Below are 22,518 nucleotides of genomic sequence, written 5' to 3'. Positions count from 1 at the left end.
CAGTATGGAGGAGAGACCAGAGAGGACCAGACAGGCAGACTGCCAGACTAGCTCCATGTCTGAGCTGCCAAAACAGACAAGCTGCAAACAGAAAGGAACAGGAAAACACTCCTTTCAGGCCCTTTTGTCTCTCCATCCATGCTTTATTTCCTTCTGATGGTTTTGGCATCCGTCAGTCACCTCTTTGCCTCCACAATCTGTGGTCATTAATCTGCAAGGGCCTGGGGATGTGAGGCAGCGACTGGGGTATTACTAACCAGCACTGGAAAAGATACATTATACACAACTTCTATTCTATCGTGTTCTATTCTATTTTATTTTCTTGACCTTACGTGACCGGTCCGGTGGTTGGAATGTGTGGCGATGGGAATGGGAGGAGCGTGAGTGGAGGAGAGAGACCGCATTGAGGAGCGGTCAAACCGTCAACCCCCGGGACCACAGGACTCCGGAGCAAGGCAGCGTGATTCATGGCCTATGGGTTACCTCACTGAGGGGAGACGGTCCAATTCCCGCATGAAGATACTGCTGATGTCGTTGCCAGCGGCCATGCATCAAGTTGTTCTGTCAGCACTGAAAATATCCCGGATATTTCCTTTGAATGGAAATTTTCTGATTCATTTGTGTGTTTGTTTAAAGTAAAGCAAAAGCTATATCGCTGTAAAATTATATTTGAAAGGAAGACTCGTGGCTTAGAAATGATAATACAAAACTTTATGTAAAATGTGCATGCAAACACACACACAGAAGCACTGCAGGGCTTCCTGTTGAGTTGCAAAAGAAGCAGGGAAGGGAAATCAAAAGAGACAATCTTCCACAGTTTGAGCGTGTCTGCCTGCTACCCTGCAAGTATCCGCACACTTTGTTGTTTCCACCTCATTCTAGTCACGGGATGCTTTCTCTTTCCACCTGCCGCTTAATACCACTCCTCACGGCAGGACAACAGGTTAACTGGTATCCTCCCCCTCGCCACAGACGGGGGTCCACCTTGATGAAACTCCGCTTGGTGGCTCCCGTTTTGGCCAGCGACACACCCGGGGTAATGATATCCTCGGTAGCCCGGGGGCCGCCGCATATGGCTGCCTCAATCTTCCCCTGGCTGCTTACTCATGCTGACCGAGCCCAGTCAATTCAGTACAGCCCAGCAGGTATGTAGACACACAGACCCACAGTGTGGAGACACACAAGTACACACAAGACGTGTAAAGGTGTTTGTAAATGCATACGCACACACGCACAACAGAGGCATGTACCCACACTCTGAATCTGTTAAATTGTTTGGAAGCACAAAAATATTACACTCTGCTAACAAGAAAGGCAAAACAACATTACCTGTCACAGCCTTTCATATGCTCGTTCAGACTCTACATAAGTATTGTGCTAGACACTGGACAATATGCTGTCAGTTAGGGCTGCAACAATAATTCAGTATTATTGTGTAAATCCAGGTTGCACCGATCTATATGAGTGTAATATTATACTATCAGCCATAAAAATCTTTAGTCATTATCCATTAAGTAGTACTGGTATCAAACTGGCACTGGGTACTGGCAGATACTCTGGTATCAGGTGAGAAAAAGTACTGTATTGAGACAAATTAGCACTATATAATCATGTTTTCTGTGCATGAGGCTCTTGTTAGTCTGTATAAACATCATCATCGCTTTTATGGATCTACAGAAGAGTGAAATAGTTCAGGTGAGAGTAATGTGATGATCTGTTTGTGGATTGAAGAAAACATAGCCTTAACGAAGGGTGACACACCGCTGAGAGTTTCATTAGCTTAAACACCTTATATTATTTCACAGTAGGCAGCTACTATAGCGCATGTGGCGAGAAGAGTTCTGAAGATACTGACAGCATATAAAAGACGTACGAGCCATCTTCTGCTCCCCCTTCGGCTAGCACATGAAGCACAAGGGTACGGTGTGTCACGGCAATAATGTGCTAGCATGTGTTCTGTTTGGTCAGGATCAAAGCTTCAGCTAACCTTTTATTCTGAACCCAATCCACAGTAAGTGCTGGTGTGCTGAAATATGTCAGTGCATGCTTGGAGCGACTGGCATAGTTATCAAAGAGAGCTGTGGGTGTGTGTGTCGAGGAGAAGATGAGACCGGGCCCCAAGTTTGTCATCGACGACATTATGGGAACAGAGCTGCAGACTTATCATAGCCGTATGGAGGTGACTAAACTGAGCCACACACAATCAAAGTTGACAGTCCTCATAATTTTTACAGCTCTCTATTGTATTAATCACAAAGACAGACAGATACTGATATGAGAGTGAGGAGGCGGCGGAAACACAAGACAAATACAGCAGGATTTGGGGGATCCCACGCGCTGGGAATAACCCTCCAACATCATACACACATTCATATGGACACACATGGACTCACACACTCACACACAGTCAGAGTTCGCAGGGGTTCTGCTGTTGCGCCGACCACAACACATGCACTATTGCAGAGGAGTAGGAGGAGGCTGACATGACTTGAAAGGCCTCTCTAATGTGGCCCTGGCACGACACACACATACTCAAATGAATTAACGACACTGAGAACTCTTATTGTTAGAGAAAGACTCGACACACACACAGACACACACACACACACACTCACACACACACACACACTCACACACACACACACACACACACACACACACACACACACACACACTCACACTGCATCCACTTCACCTCTGCATATATTACACATGACCTGAGGCACCAGGGGAATTCTCCCACCTCCAGTAATATAATCCTTGTTATCTAAAGTATCAAAAGAAGATTTATATAGCCATAATGATTTTCTTTTAAGACAGAATAAATGATAGAGGTTACAAATAAAATGATGCAGTTCTACGATAAATAAAATGTGATGTGACAGGCCAACAGGAAGTGTGTCTTGCCACTTCGGACATCATGTGTAGGAATACTGTTTGGTGAAAATTTTGGCAAAGGACAAACATCATGTTCTACGCCATCAACAAGCTCATGAGTTTAGACCCAGAGATTAAAATACACACGGCTAATTACTCAATTTTCATGCTCGTAACAGTTAAACCAGTCATCCTCTCACAAACTGGAGCAAAAACAGACAACAAATCACTTCTGTTCAGACTCACTAACATAAGTTACAGTGACACACAGAGTCCGTTTTATATTCTTCCTATTTGTTTTGAAAGTGACGAAAACAGATTAGCTCCACATTTCATTATTTGTCTGCTAATGGCTTCTTCTGAGTCCAGGTCACGCAGGTCATCCTCACAGCAACTGCTCTCAGTCCGTCACTGATGCCTCCACACAGGAAGGTGATCAGGCCTTTTCTGTCTTCTGCTCCAGATCTGTCATCAAATATTAAGTTCTCTTCCACCATTTTCTATTTTAAATCTAATTGAAACACACAGTATGTGGTTCTGCTGCTATGTGACGCTCAAACAAAACAAAACAAAGAACGTAAATAGCGTGGGATCATGGGAACTGTTCCAACACTGTTAAACAACCAACATATCGCTGATGAAAAATATCCACCGACAGTCTCTAAAGTTGACATCACATGATGTTTTCTGTCTCATTCACTGACGTCTCTCTTGGAACTTATAGTGACAGGTGATCGTTACCTTCAGTAAAATTAAGGATTTCTGTAATGCAAATACACAAAATGTAGTGTTCAAATATTATAATCCATGAAGGCTACTTATTATATCTATATTACATCAGACTCACTTATTATCTCCTGTTTTTAGCTCAGCCTCAATATTTTTATGAAATACAAACTTAATGTATTTCTAACATTCTCTTACTGCTTTTTAATCTGCTGCTGGTTTTCATTCAATTTCTCCTAATTTCCTGTTTTTTTTATATTCAATCAGATTTTATCATTTTGCTTGTTTTAGATGTTCTTCCATTTTTGTGCCTTCTCTGTATTAAATGTGTGTATTGTTCACTACATTATGTAATATTGACTTTTATGTATTATTCCTTTAATCAAGTACGCCTGTGCTGAAGCGTCGTCAGATCCCAGTTTTTTGTTAAAAGTCAGCTGGACTCACTCATAACTCTCTTTCTGAACACAGAGAAACTCTGCTCACACTTTTAGGGACCTCTGCTCGTCAGGTTGGACAGTAAATTGATGGGTGAGAGCCGACCACGCAGTAAAGTTGAACAGATCTTTTTCTGAGAGGTGAGAGGGCGGTCTAACCCTGCTGCAGAGTCTCACTGGTCGGTACATGGTGGAGACAGACAGGACAGACTGTGGACGGTAAATTGCATTCTTAAAAAGTGACTTAAACAGTGAGTAACTGCCTGTGAAAGGCTTTAGTTTCCGTCAGAGCGGCCCAGGATTTAATTTAGCTATAAGTGAAAATGTGTAAAATACTGGTCACTTTTCATTCTCTCTAACCTTCTACCTTAGTTTGTTCATTTTTATTCTGTGTTGTATTTTTTTGTTTCAATAGAAAATAATGTTTAAAATTCATCATGGTTCATCAAGTCATGATTACCACAGTGGGGGTAAAATTATTTGCCACATACACACACACACACATTAGCAGCAGGACTTGATGTAAAACTGGCGAGGCTAAAACCCGCGGGATGATTTAGATTAATTCATCTCTTTACCACACTTCACCACACTGATCAAACACTGTGTGTGTGTGTGTGTGTGTGTGTGTGTTCAAGTCTATGTCCACCGGAGTCTGCACTGTGAGCACACACGCATGCCCACACATAATCAGCTCTGGTTAATGCAGTCCATTCAGGCCTTTGGGGGTCTGCGGCCAACTCTGCTGTGTGCTGTCGATAGATTCTCCTCCCATCTCTATTCTCCCCCGTTCCCTCTGTCTCTCTCTCTTTCTCTCCATCCCACCCCCTCTTCCTAGCAGTGCCACCCAGGCTTGGCCCCAACCCAGACCCACATCTTTAAACTGAGCCATCATGCCACGCCACGCCATGAGCCCAGCCGCAAGGCCCCTGATTAAAACCCATGACTTCAAACTTTCCAAACTGTCAAAAACCCAGTCAGAGCAGGAGACCGTCAGAAAGAAAACGTCTTACATAAAAATCACCGCTGTGGCATCGACTCACTTTTCAACACGTCATGTGAGCTGAGATTTGTGTCACTCAGAAACAGAGCTGTGTGCATCTGTGTGTGTGGCTCAGGATGCTGGTGTTTCATTTTGTTTTAATGAGGGACGGACGAGCAGATGGGCCAGTTTTTATAGCCGTGCTGAAGGTTAATGCTGGTGGTGGAATCTTTTTGGAATGCAGTGGAATAGACAAAATTATTCAGAGCACCTCAAACCCATATTCTGCTCAATACCTTCACCAATCAAACATCTAGTGGGATTTTGCCAATCAAAATAAGAACTGAAAGCCAACACATGTTTTAGATTAACTGTTAACTATTATTTTCTGATTCCAATAATTTGATTTCATCTAATACTCATTTCTAATAAAAATCTCTGACATTTTGGTTGGTGAGACTTTGAGGGAGCCCTCAAGTGTGTGTGCCAAGAGTGCTCCCTGCTGGAGAGCTGCAAAATAGCACGCAACTGCAGCCAAACTCAAAAACAGCATGGTTATCAAATTTCTCTTCTATCAGCTGTCAAGCCGTAAACTGTGATAATGATCTGTAAATTAAAAAGTTTTTTTCGACTGCAACCGGAAACAAAATGAGCTGATCTGAAAGCCTGTTGAATTTGATTTAGAAGGCTTGACTGAAGAATAATTGAAAACAAACTTTTCGATTTATTTTAACTTGACAAATAATGATTAGGGTTACATGTTTAACTGAGTGCTTAAAAAGGCACCAATTCTTGAATTAAGAGTATAAAACAGTGAAAAGACAGGAACGCGACGGACAAAGGGTTAACAAACATCAAACTGAAACAACTAAAGTGAAGCAGGGCTATAAGCTGCAGGCTAGCTGTGGCACTGAACCGCTACACTCTCAAATGAAAACCCCTGGAGAGGCGAAAGGGATCGTGGAGTACAAGGGAGACCACCCAGGCAAACGTTCAAGACCCACTGTTGTTTTACACACGTATAAAAAATGCAACAGGGAGGGGGGTGGGTGGGGCACACATGTCAAAAAGTCAAGTTCAACAAAATGCGAGTGAAACGGAGAACAGTTGAAAAGAGAAAAAAAAGGGGGCACATGAAACTGTATTCCTGCTCATCTCAGGCACTCATCAGATGGCAAATATTATTTTGGATGATGGCCATTTTGCCAAAGAGAGAAACAAAAAGCCGGAAGGGAGGGAGATGAAGAAGGGGTTCATGTACCTTATTATACAGTGGTCATAGGGGAAAATTGCAATCATCTGTGTCTCACTTGGAATACCTTACTCACTGTGAAAGACATTACTTTTCTCTAATATCAAGAGTTTTCTCTGACTGCCATGGCCATTTTGACAGAAACCGCCTGGGACCCTCGGCATCAATTTTAGGAATGAAACAGGAGTGAAGGCTGCGCCCTTTGGAGAGCGATGACGATGAAAGTAAAACTCAAGAGTTGTTTTATGAAGAGAGAAAGTGAGAAGCGGGCGATTATGTGTGTCTGCAGGGAAAAGACGAGGGGAGATCATAATAGCAAAGTCTGATCTGGAGTTTGAGTTTGTGTGTGAACATGCACGGACATCACACGCAGGCCTATTCTACAAAATACCTCGAGAAGCTGCCATCACTCCGCCAAATGTCCAGAAGTCACCAAACAGAGAGGGAAGATTTTAAAATTCACTCTCAGGGGAACAAATTTAAGGTAAAACAACGGAGTACATTTTGTCCTCTGGTTACACTCACTGTGGTGATTCTCTATTTGACTTGAATTCTGCCTTTAGAAAACACACACGTATACTCTCTCTCTCACACACACACACACACACACACACACACACACACGCACGTTCGTCCTCTGGTCTGTTCACTCACTGTTGTAGCCGCCTGGCTGGAACAACAACAGTGTATGAGACAACCGCTTCCATATGTGGCTGCATACACATATATGTGCACATACCATACGCAGACACATACAGAAACATATAAGTGCCTAACCATGCAAAACACACACTCGTGCAACCACATTCCTCCCTTCAGGACCATGCAGACTGCCCACAAACCCCTCAGTCATGTCGGCTTCATATAGACTGGGAGTGTGTTTCATTCACTGTTTTTATTCGAATGCATCGGTGCTTCACTGGATTGCAGAAGTACCAAAGACAGAGGCATGATGATGAACTGGCTGAGTCGTGAGTGTTTTGCTCTCAGCCTCAGGCCGCAGCCCAACGCAGTAAGAATTTCCCTTTCGCATGATGTCCAGTTGGAGAAACTGCAACAACACAAACCACACAACTCTGTACAAAAAATCTGTACAGAAAGAAGATTAAAGAAGAATTAAACAAGACGACCAGACTATCAATCCGAACAACTCCAGGCTGTGATATTTGGCTTACTTGTTATGTTTATTATCATCACTATTATCATTGTTAACTTTTCATGGTATCATGGACAGGTATTAGCTTAGTGCAGAGGCCTTTCTGTGTGGGGTTTGAATGTTCTCCCTGTGCTTGGATGGATTTCCTCAGGTGCTCTGGTTTCCCTCGCCATCACAACAAATACATTAGGTCAATTCTTCTTCCAGAAAAGTTTCTACTTTTATAAACTAAAAGTCATACAGTGCTAGAAATTAACTAGTAACAGATAGAGATTCAGATACTTTTTGGTTTGTAGAAAGTTTGTAGAAAACTCTAACTGGACCAAGATGCTGTAACTAGTCAAGATAATTTCTTCAATTTACAGTTTGGTTTCTTAACTACTCTATTATAGTATTATGTAGCACTCAGGTCGTGTGTGTGGCCACTGTGCTTATGTGCACGTGTGCTTCCATGTACACTGGTGTCTGTACATGCTTGTTTATTCTGATGCATGTTAGTCTGCACATGTGTGTTTACATTTATGAATCTCTCTGCTTATATCTGCATGTGTGCGAGTACATTCAAAAAATTACATGTCTTCTCAGATTAGTGCTTGGAAATGAGGTTTCTCTTGCAATTAGAGGCCATTACCAGCCCACCACATGTCAAAAGAAAAACCTCTCATTGCCGTAAATATACTTAAGGAGTGAATTACTGACCGACTATACACTCGAGCTGTACAGACCCTGAAATCTAATGGGCCAGAAAATACATGAGGTGGGGAGAGTCTTGCACACATACTTTTGCATACGGATGCACAAACATTAACATACGCTCTTGACCTTGTGAACTTTTAACCCTGAATAATCATCGTGGGGTTTTCCAAAGTTGCAACATCAAATTATACACAAACACACGCAGAGTTGTATTTCTGGTGGTTTACTGCGAACAATTACTGCTGTAATATCATAACTGCAACAACATCCCTCGGTGGCCTCGCCTGCTTCTCACTACGTTTCTTTTCTCTCTCCGTTTCTCCTCCATCCCTCTATTTATTCTCTCATGTCCAAAGATTTCTCATCTTCTTTTACATTCTCTCTCTCTCTCCATTCACTCCCCATTTTCTCTCCATTTCTTTGGTAACCTTGCCCCCCGCATCCTATTATGGATCTTTTAAGGCTCCGTCGAGCAAAACCAATTTTCTACAAACTGGGTCAAGTTCACACTGTGCCCGTGCCAACCTGCACACATGCATACGTGCACAAGCACATGCACAAAATGGCTTCAATCCCCTTGACCTTTCTTGCTCTTGCCAACGTTTCAAGTAAGAACGCAGACACACACACACACACACACACACACACAGATAATTATCTTCAGATTGGGATCAGCAAAGTAAAAGAGTGGGTTTGTCACAGTACTGACATTCACTCTGTTCATGGCCAAGTGGGGTTGGCCAGTCCAGAGGAGGGATGCAGGGGGAAACAAAGAGGGAGACAGAGAGGTTGCCCATATTTTGCTGAAACTATGTGAAATCTCACACCCTCCACCCATCTGTAGAACCTTTAAAACCTGGCTCTATAAAAACTTTATCAGGCCTGGGGAAAATGGAGCTGGACCATTGCAACTGTTGTGGTTAAATAGTTGACATGAGAGAGGCTCAACAGCGAAAACTTGATTTTGTATTTCAGGAAAAAATATTGCACAATTTTCATTAAGCATAGAGATGTGTTTGCAACTAACGCATTAAGTCACAGCACAGTAAAGTTTTGGTTGAGGCCAAAACATACAACTTACACACCCTGTTAAAACCTACATTTTTACTACACTGATGGTATTAAACTATACAAACAGCCTGGATTTTCCATAGTCTAAGATGCAAACAGCAATCTGTTTGACTCTAGTTTATTAGTTTTCTGCTCTTATAAAGTGTAGTGTGCAACATTTCCCTTGTTTTATGATCTCAAATATTTCCAACAATGATATTATAGCGTTACAGTCAATCACTAATTGATGTGATTTGTCTGCTTTGGAGACAGAAGAATAAGCTAAAATCAAAACACCTGATGAAGTTGCTTTAGCGAACATGCTGCTCAACAGGCTACCTGACTATTGAGGGAAGTATCTGACTATGTAGCTGCTAATGCTAGGAATCGAGCAATATGTTTGTTTTAGGGCTGATACCTATGATCCGTAACCATAGAATCCAATAACCCATGTCTGAAACCAATGTGCATTTGAAGTACAAACTTAAATCTTGATAGCTTCAGCTTCTAGTTACTTTATAGATTCATATATCTACCCCTAATAAATACTCATGGGAAATACAGATAAGACAACCCATCTATAACTTCTTGTTTTGTAGTTCCTACACAGAGGGGTAAGGATGGTTCAGAGGTCCATGCACAGAGGCAATGACATGTTTGGTTTGTTGTCTACAGCAGTGGCTCTACCTCACAGTGCTACACTCAACAACTTTACACCCAACTTTAGAAGGAGGAGACCGCCACCTGCTGCATCCAGGTGTGTACGTGCTGCGCTTGATAACTCAATGAAAGCAGATCTGCTGTAATTTCAGATAAATTGGTGTTAACATAAGAGTCTCAATATCAGGCCGATAACTCATCAGGTGATATCTATATATCGTGTATCACTTATAGAACCCAAACCAATGAGCTGAAAGGACCTGCAGAGCTGGGTGACAAACATGTAACCTCTTTATATTACACACTGTGATTTGATCTGGTGTTAGTATGAAAATATTGTGTGGTTGTAAATCTTTTTATGTTTCACATCTCGATGAAATGAACCATCAGTCGTATTGTAAACTGTATTAGCTGTTACTCTCTCAAACGCTGCCACAGTGGTGGTGACAGACATCCACCTGTCACATCATACTTTTGAATACTATTGAATGTTCAAACTTCACCAGCCACTCCACACATTACCACAGATTTCTGGCTGGTGACTGAAGCACAACTATCAGGCACTTTGCACATTTTACTTGTGTTTGGCTGGTGGCTGGTGCTAATTTCGAGCCTTTGCTCGAATTAAGAAAAATGTATGAAATGACTGTCCAGAATAAAGCAGAGAGTGCAAACCAACCAACCATCATTTACATTAGATTCAATTAGAGGTGAAAAGTAAAAAGTCACTTTGAAAAAGAAGCCAGTTCTCTTCCTCAAGAACATGTCAAGGCACAAGACAGAGGCATGAAACAGCAACTACCCAACACACACTTTGTTTGACCTCAGCTGCTTAGGTTACTACCACAGCAGACTTCACTTTATTTCCATGCTATGTCGTTAGACAAAGCGTCCGTCCCTCGCGACAACCGTGTCCATTCATACCCATTAGGATGGCAGTAAATAGTTGGAGCCAACCGTGACTGGGGCTAATCTGATTGACTGACACAATGGACACTTGGGACAGACAGAGGACTGAGCAGCCAATGGGAAAAGGAGCACACATAGACCAGCTACACATCACGATTGTAGGAAGGCAATTGGTCACGGAAATGAAAAGCCATATCATTAACTGGTTTAAATGAGAGTCACACACACAAACTCCATGGGAGCTTTAAAACACAAACTCCTGTGTAGAAGATTCACGCACACAAAGTCAGATCAAATCCAATTTGATAAAGCTGTATTCAGTCTCCAGTCTCACGTCACACACAGGCACTAAGGTCAGATATGAGAAGTGTTGAGGTCAGAAGTTCATGAGGAGAACGAGCCATGAGAGGAGCCCTGAGTCATCCCTCAACCATTTAAACTGATTACGATGAGACACACTTATGCTTCCGTTCACACACACTTGATATAAATATAACAGTTTTAATGTGAAACAACCTCAAGCAGATTCAGGCCCTAATAACATATGATAGGGATAACAATGAACCCAGTTTTAGAGACTGTGTCTGAATTATATAAAATGCATCAATTAGCCACATGCAACCTTTAAAAATGTTTTATAATAGAGACGACTGTTGAAATTAAATGCAATAAACACGTTTGACAACATACAGCGGTTTGAAAAGAGATACAGCTCCCTCCATGGAGCTTTAAACAGTCCTGAGACAAAGTTCCTCTTCTGTTCATTCCATCACAGCAGCCAGCTGGGTTTCTCCCCCATTAAATCCACCTCTTTCTTCTCACTGTTTATATGGTTTAGTATAAAGCAGAATACAGCCTTAGGTACAAAATACACTGAGATGGTGCCAAGCATGATAAAATTAAGGTGGACAAACCATTTTTTTTCTGAACTAGAGGGAGGAAGGGCACGATTCAATTTGTGGAGGGAGTTATTTGTCTGAAGAAAAAGAAACAAATGGAGATAAATAACTACGCACATCCTAAATTAAAACTAAACTATCTTCGGTTTAGTGATCACCCTGTATTACTCTAGCCATGTCAAATCTGTCCACATACAGCAAGCAGAATACAGCCTTTAGACACACTAATCACCTGCATGTGAAAACCACCAGGAGCTTAAAGGTGAGCTCACTGGCTTTTCTTGGATCACAGCTACATACACACCTGCATAGGTGTACATGAAACCCAAACACACAGACACACACTGAACATAAGCCTGCTTTTAACACTACATATCCATAATCCAAGAGGAGTGAGACCTCACAGTTTAACTCAATAACACTACTGTGTGAATCGTTGTAGATCCTTAAAACAAATTCACAAATGGTTTGTGTTCATTATTCGTCTTCCTCTAGTCAAAAATATGACTTTCTTCTTGTCTCTACAGCTTAACTGTTCAGAAAATAATGTGCAGAGCAGACATGTCCAAACTATTCCACAAACGGCCGTGTGGCTGCAGGTTTTTGTTCCAACCAGTCAGGAGCACACAGTTTGACCAATCAACTTTCTGAAGACTGAGACCAGTTGATTAAATGAGTCAGGTCTGGTGTGCTGCTGCTTGGCTGAAAAGAAAACCTGCAGCCACACGGCCTATTGTGGAACAGTTTGGACATGCCTGGTGTAGAGACTGTTAGTAGAAGGATGTAGTCACAGTTAGTGCTGAATGTATGATGTAAAAACCTGAAATCACCAGTGCACACAGTACAGTTATTAATAACTATATATTCATTTTCTCACAACAAAGAGTCCAAGATCCAACAGAAACCTGTGACCTACTTTGGTTGGCTGGTCGTAGCCTCAATAATCATGCATGCAACCTGTAGCTGCAACCTGAAAATGAGATGCATGTTAGGTTCAGTAATCAACAAAAGGAACTGGCCTGAACAAACATACATATAGAAGTGCAGGCAGGTGCTCCCATCAGCCCCTTCCCCTTTTCTCCAGACACACAAGCTTTGTGCTAGTCTGCAAAGACAGGGTCTCTTAAGGCCAGGGTCACCTCCCTGTAGACCACCACAGCACTGCTCTGGCTCCCAGATGTTCAGGCACATACACACCTCCACAGGGACCTCCAGAAAATGAAGTTGGAAGCTGAACACAAACAACCTTAAATGGAGCGACATAAAGCGACGCCAGAGGCAATAACCAGCCACAGACTGTGTATTTGTTTGTATGTATACACAGTCTACCTGACCTGTGTGAACTCACTAATGCAAGTTTATCTGTTTGGATCTTTTGTACTATTGACGACAGTTGTGCTGTTTGTGTGCGTGTGTGTGTGTCTGTGTGTGTGTAGTTGTTGCACCCCACACAGGTACACTGACATCTTTTGTAAACAGGAGTTCTTGAATGTTCGAGCGTACTTGGCCCAAAAAAAAAAAAAAAAAAACTGATTCTGATTCTGGCGCGAGTGCATGTATGTATTCATGTGTGTGTCTCCCAGCAACACATGTTGTGAGTCAGTGCCTGTGCACTTGTTGAATAAACGATCTATTCCTGGGTCTGTCAAGGAAGTGGGGGGAGTTGAGAGGCGGGCCGTTTGGATGCTGATCGGGACAGACGTGTGTGTATGTGGGTGTGTGGTGGTTGATGGTGGAGGAGGGCAGTGGAATCCACACCAGACCATCTATTATAATGACAGGAAGCAGGAAGTACAACCCCTTCACAGTCACATGGCTGCCAGCTGTCTTGGCAACTAAAAGAGGGAAGATAGAGAAGATGATAGGGAGCATGTGTGTGTGTGTGTGTGTGTGTGTGTGTGTGTGTGTGTGTGTGTGTGTGTGTGTGTGTGTGTATGTATATATATATATATATATATATATATATATATATATATATATATATATATATATATATAGCGGAGCAGTATCTGTGCATTCCTATATGTGAGGATGGATTTTCTAAATGGTATATCTGCATGTGTAATAAGAACAAAGGCTTGAAGTTTTAATAAGCAGAACAACTACAACTGTCAGCCATCCAAATCTCCATTGTCTTTCTCCTCCATTAGGAAATATTCGGATGTATACGCCTTGAATTTACAACCACCAACATCATGCCAAATCCAGTGCAGGACTAACCTCAGTTTTCACCATATGGATGTGTTTAGCAACTACAGCTCAGAACACATGTGCACGCCTACTTGAAGAGACACATGTATGCACACATAACCTCACAAGCAAACACACTCATTCACACACATGCACAGAAGCACACATTAGTTTTCTTGTGTACCATCTTCTTCCAAATCTATTCCATTATTATTTCCATGGACTGACACTCAGATATCTGGTAATAACTTAAAAACATATACAATTAAAATGTTAAAATAGGACAACTTCCAGAACAAAAAAGTCACAAAGCAACAAACCTGAACACAGTCAGTGTTGGAGAATGTGCAGTAATATATTCTTTGGGAGTGTCCTATTATTTCTTCTTACTGGGCACATGTGGGGACAGAGATCAGGTCAACGATAAGCTCAGAGCTTGATTTTAATCTCAGCGTTATGTATTTGGGCTGAAAAAGCAGGACATATATTTAATACAAATACAAATAGCAGGTAGCAAAAAAGCAATAATCGGGAAATGGCTGCGTAAAGAGACTCCAACCACACCTGAACGGAAACAATTAGTTTGGGACATTTATAGTAAGAAAGAATTGAGCTTTTCTCTCAGACATGCGACTGGAAAATGTGAAAAATACAGGAAAAAGTTGAAGTGATTTACTTTTTATGTATTCATTTGTTTGGACTCCTTCTGCAGCAAGGAGAACAGAATCAGCGGCTTTACGTGACTTCAGAGTCTTGGACACTGCATGTAACCCAGCTTCTTTTCACTTCTAGCTTCTGATGTCAAGAATTTCACTTCCACTTTTTGATGATCGTCACTTTGTCTGTCAGTTGTATTTTGCAAATTAACAATTAAAATAAAGTTGTTTTTTGAAAAAAAGCTGAAAATAGGACTGCAAAAATCAAACCGAGATTATTTCGACAGATATAACATTTGTGATATTATTCATGTAATAGTGGGACAGATAATTTCTGCATCAGAATGTTAAAACTATTAAAATCATTTGACATTTGTTGGTGTCTGTACATATCGAACATGTACTCTTACATTAGGAGAGTAAGATTTGTACGGCAGGGATCTCTGCAGCACTGCAGTGCTTAAGCTGTTAATAGACAAGTTTTCTGCTTCAAGATAAAGATAAAGATATAAAGATATAATATGAAGTAAATGCTGATTGCACAATGTAAGAGTAAGGACGTGTTTTGTCCTGTACTGTTGTTATTATTTGCGACTCTGAGTAAAACAAGAACAATCCAGTTGTCCTGTGAGCTGTGTGACACCTGGAAACACTGGAGGGAAGTTATCTGTTGCCACTTTGATTAAAATGCTGTTCAATCACACATTTATGTTAAATATTGCACATGGCCATATTGCAATTTCTATAATATTTTAATTAACTGTCCAACCCTATTTAAAAACGTAATGATTTAAAGAATATGTAAGACGCATACACAAATATACATCAGTGTGTGCACACCACACGCATACACACAGCCATGCTCCCACATCCTTAAGGAGTCATCCTGGCTCACTTTCATCTGTCAGCCTTTAAATCACTCCAGGTTTTCAGGCTGTGAGCTGGCTAACCGAGAGAGAGTATCAAATTCAACCACACAGCGACGACAATCACTGCAACATGAAACCTTTTGTTGCTTCTTGTAACCTCTGCTGCCCCATGGACCCTAAAACAGCTTGAATCATAGACTATAGATTATAGGAATGTCAAGAGGAATCACTCATGCACACACACACACACACACACACACACACACACACACACACACACACAGACTCACCTTCAGACAGGTGGGCGGTGAGCGGCGTCTGTGTCTCCTTGCAGTAGGAGACCACCTCTTTGGGAAGGAAGTCTACCTGTGTGATCTTAGAGGCCCCCAGCCTCAGCATCCTGCGCCTGAGTAACAGAGACAAGATGGTCCTATCAGCAGAGTTACACTGTCTACATACAACACAACGTTTGAATCAATGAATAACACGTAGAGCTCAATATGCAGAACAGTGGGTCATTAGAGGAAAAGGAAGATGTACCCGAGCTCAGAATCAGCCTGCAGCTGCAGCACAGACGGGTCTGTGTCCCACTGCAGCGTCCTGATGTCACCAACGGGGGAGAGAGAGGACGTCCATGTTTACAAAAACATTATAACACACACACAAACACTGGCCCACATGTATGTGCACACACACACTCACCCACAGACCACTTATCTAGAGAACAGCTTAACACAGGGATTCGCATCCAATTCATGCAGGCACTGTTAATGGAAAATGTTTAGATAAGTGGATATACTGTGGGAGCGCTATACATTGAGGAGACATTATATTCAATTATCTTTCAATGTATACTAAATAATCTACCTCGTATGTATTTAGAAATCTCTGCTCATCTCTTGTGATAGATTTATTGGTTTTCTCCCAGGAATATATACAAAACACAAATACTGTATATTTATAGTGGAAATATCACAGAAAAAGAGTGGAAGTGGAAAAACAACTTAACAAGACAACTTTTAAAAGCTTATTTGGATTCAATAATCTTACATAGCATCTTATTTTAGCAGTGAGTGATTTTTTTTTTTTTTTTTATGACATTCTTTGTCTTTTTGTTTTTATATGCAGATTTGCACCAGATGATACAATCTCAACCCCAAAGACGCTGGGACGCTGTGACAAACGTTAATACAAACAGAACACTATGAAATCCTTTTCAACCTTCATTCCATTGAAATCAGTATAAAGACATGTTCACATTGATACACTTTATTTATAACCCTAACCACAGCGTCCCAACTTCTTTGTTATCGCGGTTGTACATGAAAACCATGAGCAGAGTATCGGCTCCATGATTTCCACCTCACACCCACAGCACAACAAACAGCATATCATTTTTGTACAGACAGTATATTCACACAATCACAATTGGCATATGAAAATCAAATTAAAATGCATTTATTCAGATTTAGCTTGCTCAACATGCATGACAAGTTACTTGCCATGCATGATCAGTGAGTTTGACAAACCATGAGTAAACCGCTGAGCTCTTTAGTGCATTTGCTCTGTTCTTCAGCAGGTGTAACCTGCTTTTTATTGGGGAGGTAGGAATGTCTTGCCTACAGGGAAATCAAACAGCAACTGAAACCTTGAGAGATTTTATGACAACTTGGCTGGAATCTACTGGCTGTGAAAGGATAAAGCTTCCAACATCGCTTCACTTTTTGATGATACCTTTTAGGGCCAGTGAAGACGCCCACTAGACCTTGTGCCATGTCGCGCCAGGTGAGAGTGTCGAGGCATTTCTTTAAGCCTGACATAGCGGCTGTTTTACAGTAACAGTGATGACACTTTTTAAGCAGCAGATTGTCAACTCTGTGAAGGCTGAAATGACTTCTGTGGCTCAACTCATGCGAGCAGAAATCTTTGGAGCTGGTATTAAGGGTGACAGCGGGGCTTCAGACAGGAAGTCACCAGGGGAGAGCAGAGGTACGAAGGAAACAGAGGCACTGCGCTGTTTCGATTTTGCAAATCACGATGGGAACACATTGCTAAGACCACTGACAACACTGTGGGTGGCTCTCTGTGTTCACATGTGGGTATTCTCGACTAAATAAAAGAGGTGGGGGGGTTCCTGGGTTTGACGTGTAAATGCTTACCTTGAGATCTGTGCTGGGGACTTGTTTTTAGAGAAACCTGACCTATGAAGGGACACACATACACAGCCACAAATGGAGAAGCTCAAAATGGCATGCCATCATCCAGGGTGGATTTGGGGGAGAGAAAAAAATCTTTCATTCCAGACACTGACTCACCAATTTGTAAAATCCAATTGGTAAAAGCTAAAAAGGAACAAAGAGTCTTATACAGTATATGATAATTTATCTCTGCTGGGAACATTAGAGAGTTCCCACACATTCTTCATCCCCAATTCCACCCCTGGCCACACCAGAACAACACATCACTAATGACTCCTGAGGGCATCACTCACACGCTGACCTCTACAGTCAGCTGCCATTAAAAAGCAAATGGAAAGCGCTTGATGACCACTCTCTTCTCAACTGTGGGTTCAATTCACCAGAGCAGCCATGTGCAGACCTTAAAGGTGAATTGTTCCTACACTGGTCTTGGATGTTGTGGATATATAAGCATATAGATACATGCTGCAGTGGCACATGAGCATGTAAGCACTGTGAGGAGACCCCTACAAAACAGTGACAAAGGGAAAATCTTACATTTTGTCACGTATCCAGTCCTATCCAACAAATGTTATCAGGCTGTATATTCAAAACATTTTCCATTAACTTGCTCACTAAGGCTTCTTTCTGAAGCATTACAAAATGATATAAATACTATCTGGACATTTGCGTCTCTAATTTACATTAAACCAACAACTAACAGACTTACCTCAAGATCAAACCTAACGTCTAAGGACTATTCATGAGACGCAACAAGCTGTGCTACAGTGGTCATCAAAACACCAGATGCCATGACAAGTGACAGATACCACATTTAAAACCTAACAAGGCACCACAACCTCACACTCATCCTTACCTAAACCTGCTGTGCCATGACAAAAAAAGGGACAGAGTATTTGTCAGAAATATCCACAGCCCAAAGCAACTTCACATCTTCATCATTTTGATGAAGATTATTTTAAGTGTAAGACTCAGGCACCACATACAGTGTACTGGTAACATTAATGAGGCTGATAAAGTGTTTCTAGCATTTACTTATGTTTCACTGTTTAGAAAAATAGTGAGGTAATTTTTTTTTTTTTTTTTTTGCTTTGTAATTCAAAAAAGGATATTTCTTAACCGTACAAACAAAGAGTCCACACTTCAGTCCAGGACACTGAACTTTGGTACTGAGTGCACTATGTTACCTGCTTGCTGCTCCTCCATCAGCTGAGTCCTGGCTCCCCGTCTCGCTGGGCGTGCTCACTGATTTGGATGGGGACACAGGGGTCGGGACTAAATAATGAAAATAACATGAGTCCAACATTAAAGGCTGTAAAGAATGGACTGCTCAAAGAAATTGTGATGAAAAGCAAGTAGTGAACGAGAGATGGACAAATAAAATTATTAAAAGAAGGAGAGGGAAGGCAGGGCATTAAATGCTGATGTTGTATTTATTATTCATTCGTACTCAGCTTCGTTTAAGGGTGCTTTATAAATAACTTAAGCTGATAACAGGTGTAGCAGTGACCCAATTTTGAGGTGTTGATGAAGGTGTTGTTACAGTTTCCGACCACTAGAGCACAGTGCTCCCAGCTTACTGGAGGTGACTGTGGCACAAGTAAAGTGAAGAGCAGCAAACTCTTCTCAATTCATGTGGGCTTATTAAAAAAAGCAGATTATTTCTTCTGAATGCTGAGGTCAGTGTTAAAGTGTTCTTCGGAGACTGTTATTAATGAAGTTTAGTGTAATTTAATATAGGTAAAGTTGTAACTGCTAACTAAACCTTTTGCAGAAGAGTCACAAGAGAACAATGAAAGAACTTTTGGGAAATCATTTATTGTTTAGACCATCATGTACCTAGAGGAGGCTCCGGTGAGATGCCGATACTCTGCAGCAGGGCCTCAGTCTCTCTGCGCTTACGGTCTAAGTCTGAATCCTCTGGGGTCATCTCCCTCTTCTGCTGGCTCTCTGACTGCTCAGGATACATAGAGAAGTGTCAGCTCATCCATCACGTGTCATAGAACGAACTAAAACATGCACGTGCATGCACATTTTGATCAAGAATTCCAAGACCAACCTTCTGCACACACAGAGATGTTTGTATGCACGCACGGACACACACAACCTCAGCCTTTTTTGTGTCACGGCCTGACAAAAAGCAATCGAACACACAAACAACACACACTAGAGTGCCATACGGTATGAGTGCCAGTTGTATGAAGTTACTCACTTTTTTTCTTACCTCTTTCTTCTTCCTCTCCTCCTCCTTTCTCTTTTTCTCCTCTCTGATTTGGGCGAGACGCTGCTTCTTGCGCTCCAGCTCCGCTTTTAGGTCACTTTTGTCCGACATGGCGTCCTGTCGGGCTTCAAGGGAGGAAGAGGATCGAACAGGGATGAGCTATGTATGGCAATGTCACCATGTGCCACGATCTCACTGTTATATGATATCGTACAGAGGAGCACAGGTTTATCCAGGGAGCTTCAGTGATGCTTCACAGAGCCTGCTGGGTGTGGCAGATACAAAGACTTGATATTGGCAAAACTGCTGTTGATACCAGGCCACACTGAGCCGAGAGGGACTCTCACATTGGCATGTCACTTGAATGTCTATTCCTGCAGAACTAGTCCAGTGTATGTGGGCTATATTTAGACGGCCTCTTCTTCTTCTGTTCACTTCCCTCGTTGATCAAGATAGTTGTCAAATACTCCCCAAATGTGAGCGTACTGTAGAAAGATGGCATATAGAACTAAACATAGAACTGAATACTAGTGTGATTAATTCAGAAGATAACTGAGCCTAAGTGGAGAGAAACATATGATGCTAGTCTCAGCCTCACTGACTATGCAGTGAGTTATTACAGAAAGGTGAGCTACCTATTTACAGCAGTCTGCACCCAGACCAGTGATCTGCTGGGTATTAGGCCAGTGTCACATCCCTACATCCCAGACAATGCAAATGACTGGAGCAGACTTGACCCTAGGGGGTTTGTCAAAGGTATTTGTGACAATAAATGGGAGATTAATATATGTATGTACTCTGTATGTACGCAGGTACAACATGGAAGATATTGGATTTACATAATAACCATAAAGAAAACACAGCCACATAGATTATTGTGAGTATAGGAAGAATGAAAAGACCTTTACGTGGTCGTTTAACTAGCTAACTGAAGCTAGCAGGGATGCATACATTAGCAGCTAGCTGATCACAAATTTGACATTATTTGTGTTGACGTCAATCCGTTTAAGGCCTTGAAATAAATACTATAATTGATCCTGGCAACGTAGACCCAACAACAAAGGGACTGTTTTATCTCAGATAACCGTATGAGGCTCTGTTATTGTCTCACTCGTACCTTGTCCACTCGCACTGATAATGATGTGTCACCCGGCAAAGATGCTGTCTCACGGCTGCGCCCCGAAAGAAAGCAGATCAATCGAGGCCTCCCGGCTCCACCGAACAGGTCGTCGGAACCTTTTCGTGTGGCTATTGGAGACACTGGTTGAAACGGAGCATGTCAGCGGGCGATGACCCAAATAAGACATAAAACAGGTGCACGGCACGCCGATACATCCCTGTGAAGAGTAGGATGATGCTGAGCAGGAGGAGAGGAAATCCCACCTCCTCCTCCGACACGCACCGTCATCGTCTCGTGGCTTTTGCAACGCCGCCATCTTCTGGACATTTGGAGAAATGCGCTGGAGTGACCCAAACTGATTAATAATAAACAACTGTCAATACTTTTCAGACATTACTTAACCATAACACACCGTCTGGGAAGTTGTTGGACGGGTAGAAAAGATGAAACTCGCGGTTGAAAACATTCCTGATGAGTTTTAGTCAGCCGACATGTTTAAAACCTAAAAAGTGACGCAGCAACGTCAGTTAGCTACGTTGCAACGGTTGGTTCAAGTATGTCCTCAACGAGGACCCGTATTGTCTTAGAAATCATATTTTCAAAATAATTCGACAAGCGTTGAAAATTTGAAATAATGTAAAGGTATTTCGATAAACTCGTCGGTAGGGGATGCTGTAATAAAAGATTATGCTGTTTTACAGTTCGGAGGCTTCTTCTTCTTGTTCTTCGTCTTGTTCTTCTTCTTCTTCTTCTTCTTCTTCTTCTTCTTCTACTTCTTCGATGTTTATCGGTGCTGGCATCCTCAGTGTTGTATTACTGCCACGTCTGGACCTCACTGCTTCTTAATTATTATTTTCTTCAATATAATGTCCTGAATTCTGATTTTGAAAGTTTGATGCAGATGTCTTTATATTTTAGTAGCTCTTCTTCTTCTTCTTCTTCTTCTTCTTTTTGTTTTAATAACAGCTGGCACCCTGTGTTGCCCCTCTTTAATGATTTTCCTCCCTATAATGCCTAATTTTGAAAGCAACCATATCAGCAGGAGCCCAAATCAATGTGACCCTAATGCTATCTTTATCCCCTGTCATTACTCTGTCAGGTAAACACCTGCTTAATGGTGTCTGTCAGTCTGCGCTTTTATTTCTTCCCTCAATTTGAAGCGATTCCAAATCTACCATCAGAGATTATAGTACCCTCACAGGCTCAATAAGCTTTATCCCATCTGGAAAACAAACTTGTTTTCTGGTCTCTTGCTGCTGTCTGTGATGTTCTCTCCTGTTCCCAGCAGGCTTTAGGTTGGGTGATGACCAAGACTTGTTCTCTATGTTTAGTGGCAGTTCTCCTGTCTCAGCTGTTATGGTACACACAGATAAGGTTTTACTGCTCCTACATAATTTAAGTGCTCGGGCCTGGATCACATCTTTTCCTCCAATTAGGTTAAAGTTTTTGACGCAGATCCATTAAGTACACTTCCTCATTCTGACTTTGATGTAATAAGAGCCACCACATGTGTAACTTAGTTTTGTTAGCACAACTTCACTTCCTTCTGCACCCACATATCTTTCTATTCATAACTCACACCTCTTCCTACAAACTTTCCTCACTATTTGTCTTAATGTC

General features: G+C 41.8%; 1 protein-coding gene across 20 annotated transcripts in view; it reads right to left on the bottom strand.

Annotated features, from left to right (window-relative positions):
* The window catches only part of LOC119015564 (cytoplasmic dynein 1 intermediate chain 1), a 54,551-nt gene extending 32,937 nt beyond the window's left edge, over positions 1-21,614 (bottom strand). For 3 of the 20 annotated variants that reach the window (XM_037091783.1, XM_037091731.1, XM_037091790.1), the window contains exons 1-7: positions 20,896-21,591; positions 19,770-19,903; positions 19,397-19,511; positions 18,745-18,832; positions 17,519-17,560; positions 15,900-15,959; positions 15,650-15,765 (exon numbers count right to left, since the gene is read on the bottom strand). In XM_037091783.1, the coding sequence (XP_036947678.1) occupies positions 15,650-15,765; positions 15,900-15,959; positions 17,519-17,560; positions 18,745-18,832; positions 19,397-19,511; positions 19,770-19,889 (541 nt within the window). In that variant the 5' untranslated portion in view covers positions 19,890-19,903; positions 20,896-21,591. The other 17 variants (XM_037091775.1, XM_037091825.1, XM_037091808.1 and 14 more) reach the window with 14 other exon arrangements.
* Positions 21,615-22,518: the final 904 nt, after the last annotated feature.

This window comes from Acanthopagrus latus, chromosome 3 (assembly GCF_904848185.1).
Source record: "Acanthopagrus latus isolate v.2019 chromosome 3, fAcaLat1.1, whole genome shotgun sequence".
Taxonomy (NCBI): domain Eukaryota; kingdom Metazoa; phylum Chordata; class Actinopteri; order Spariformes; family Sparidae; genus Acanthopagrus; species Acanthopagrus latus.
This window is presented reverse-complemented; position numbering and strand designations above follow the sequence as displayed.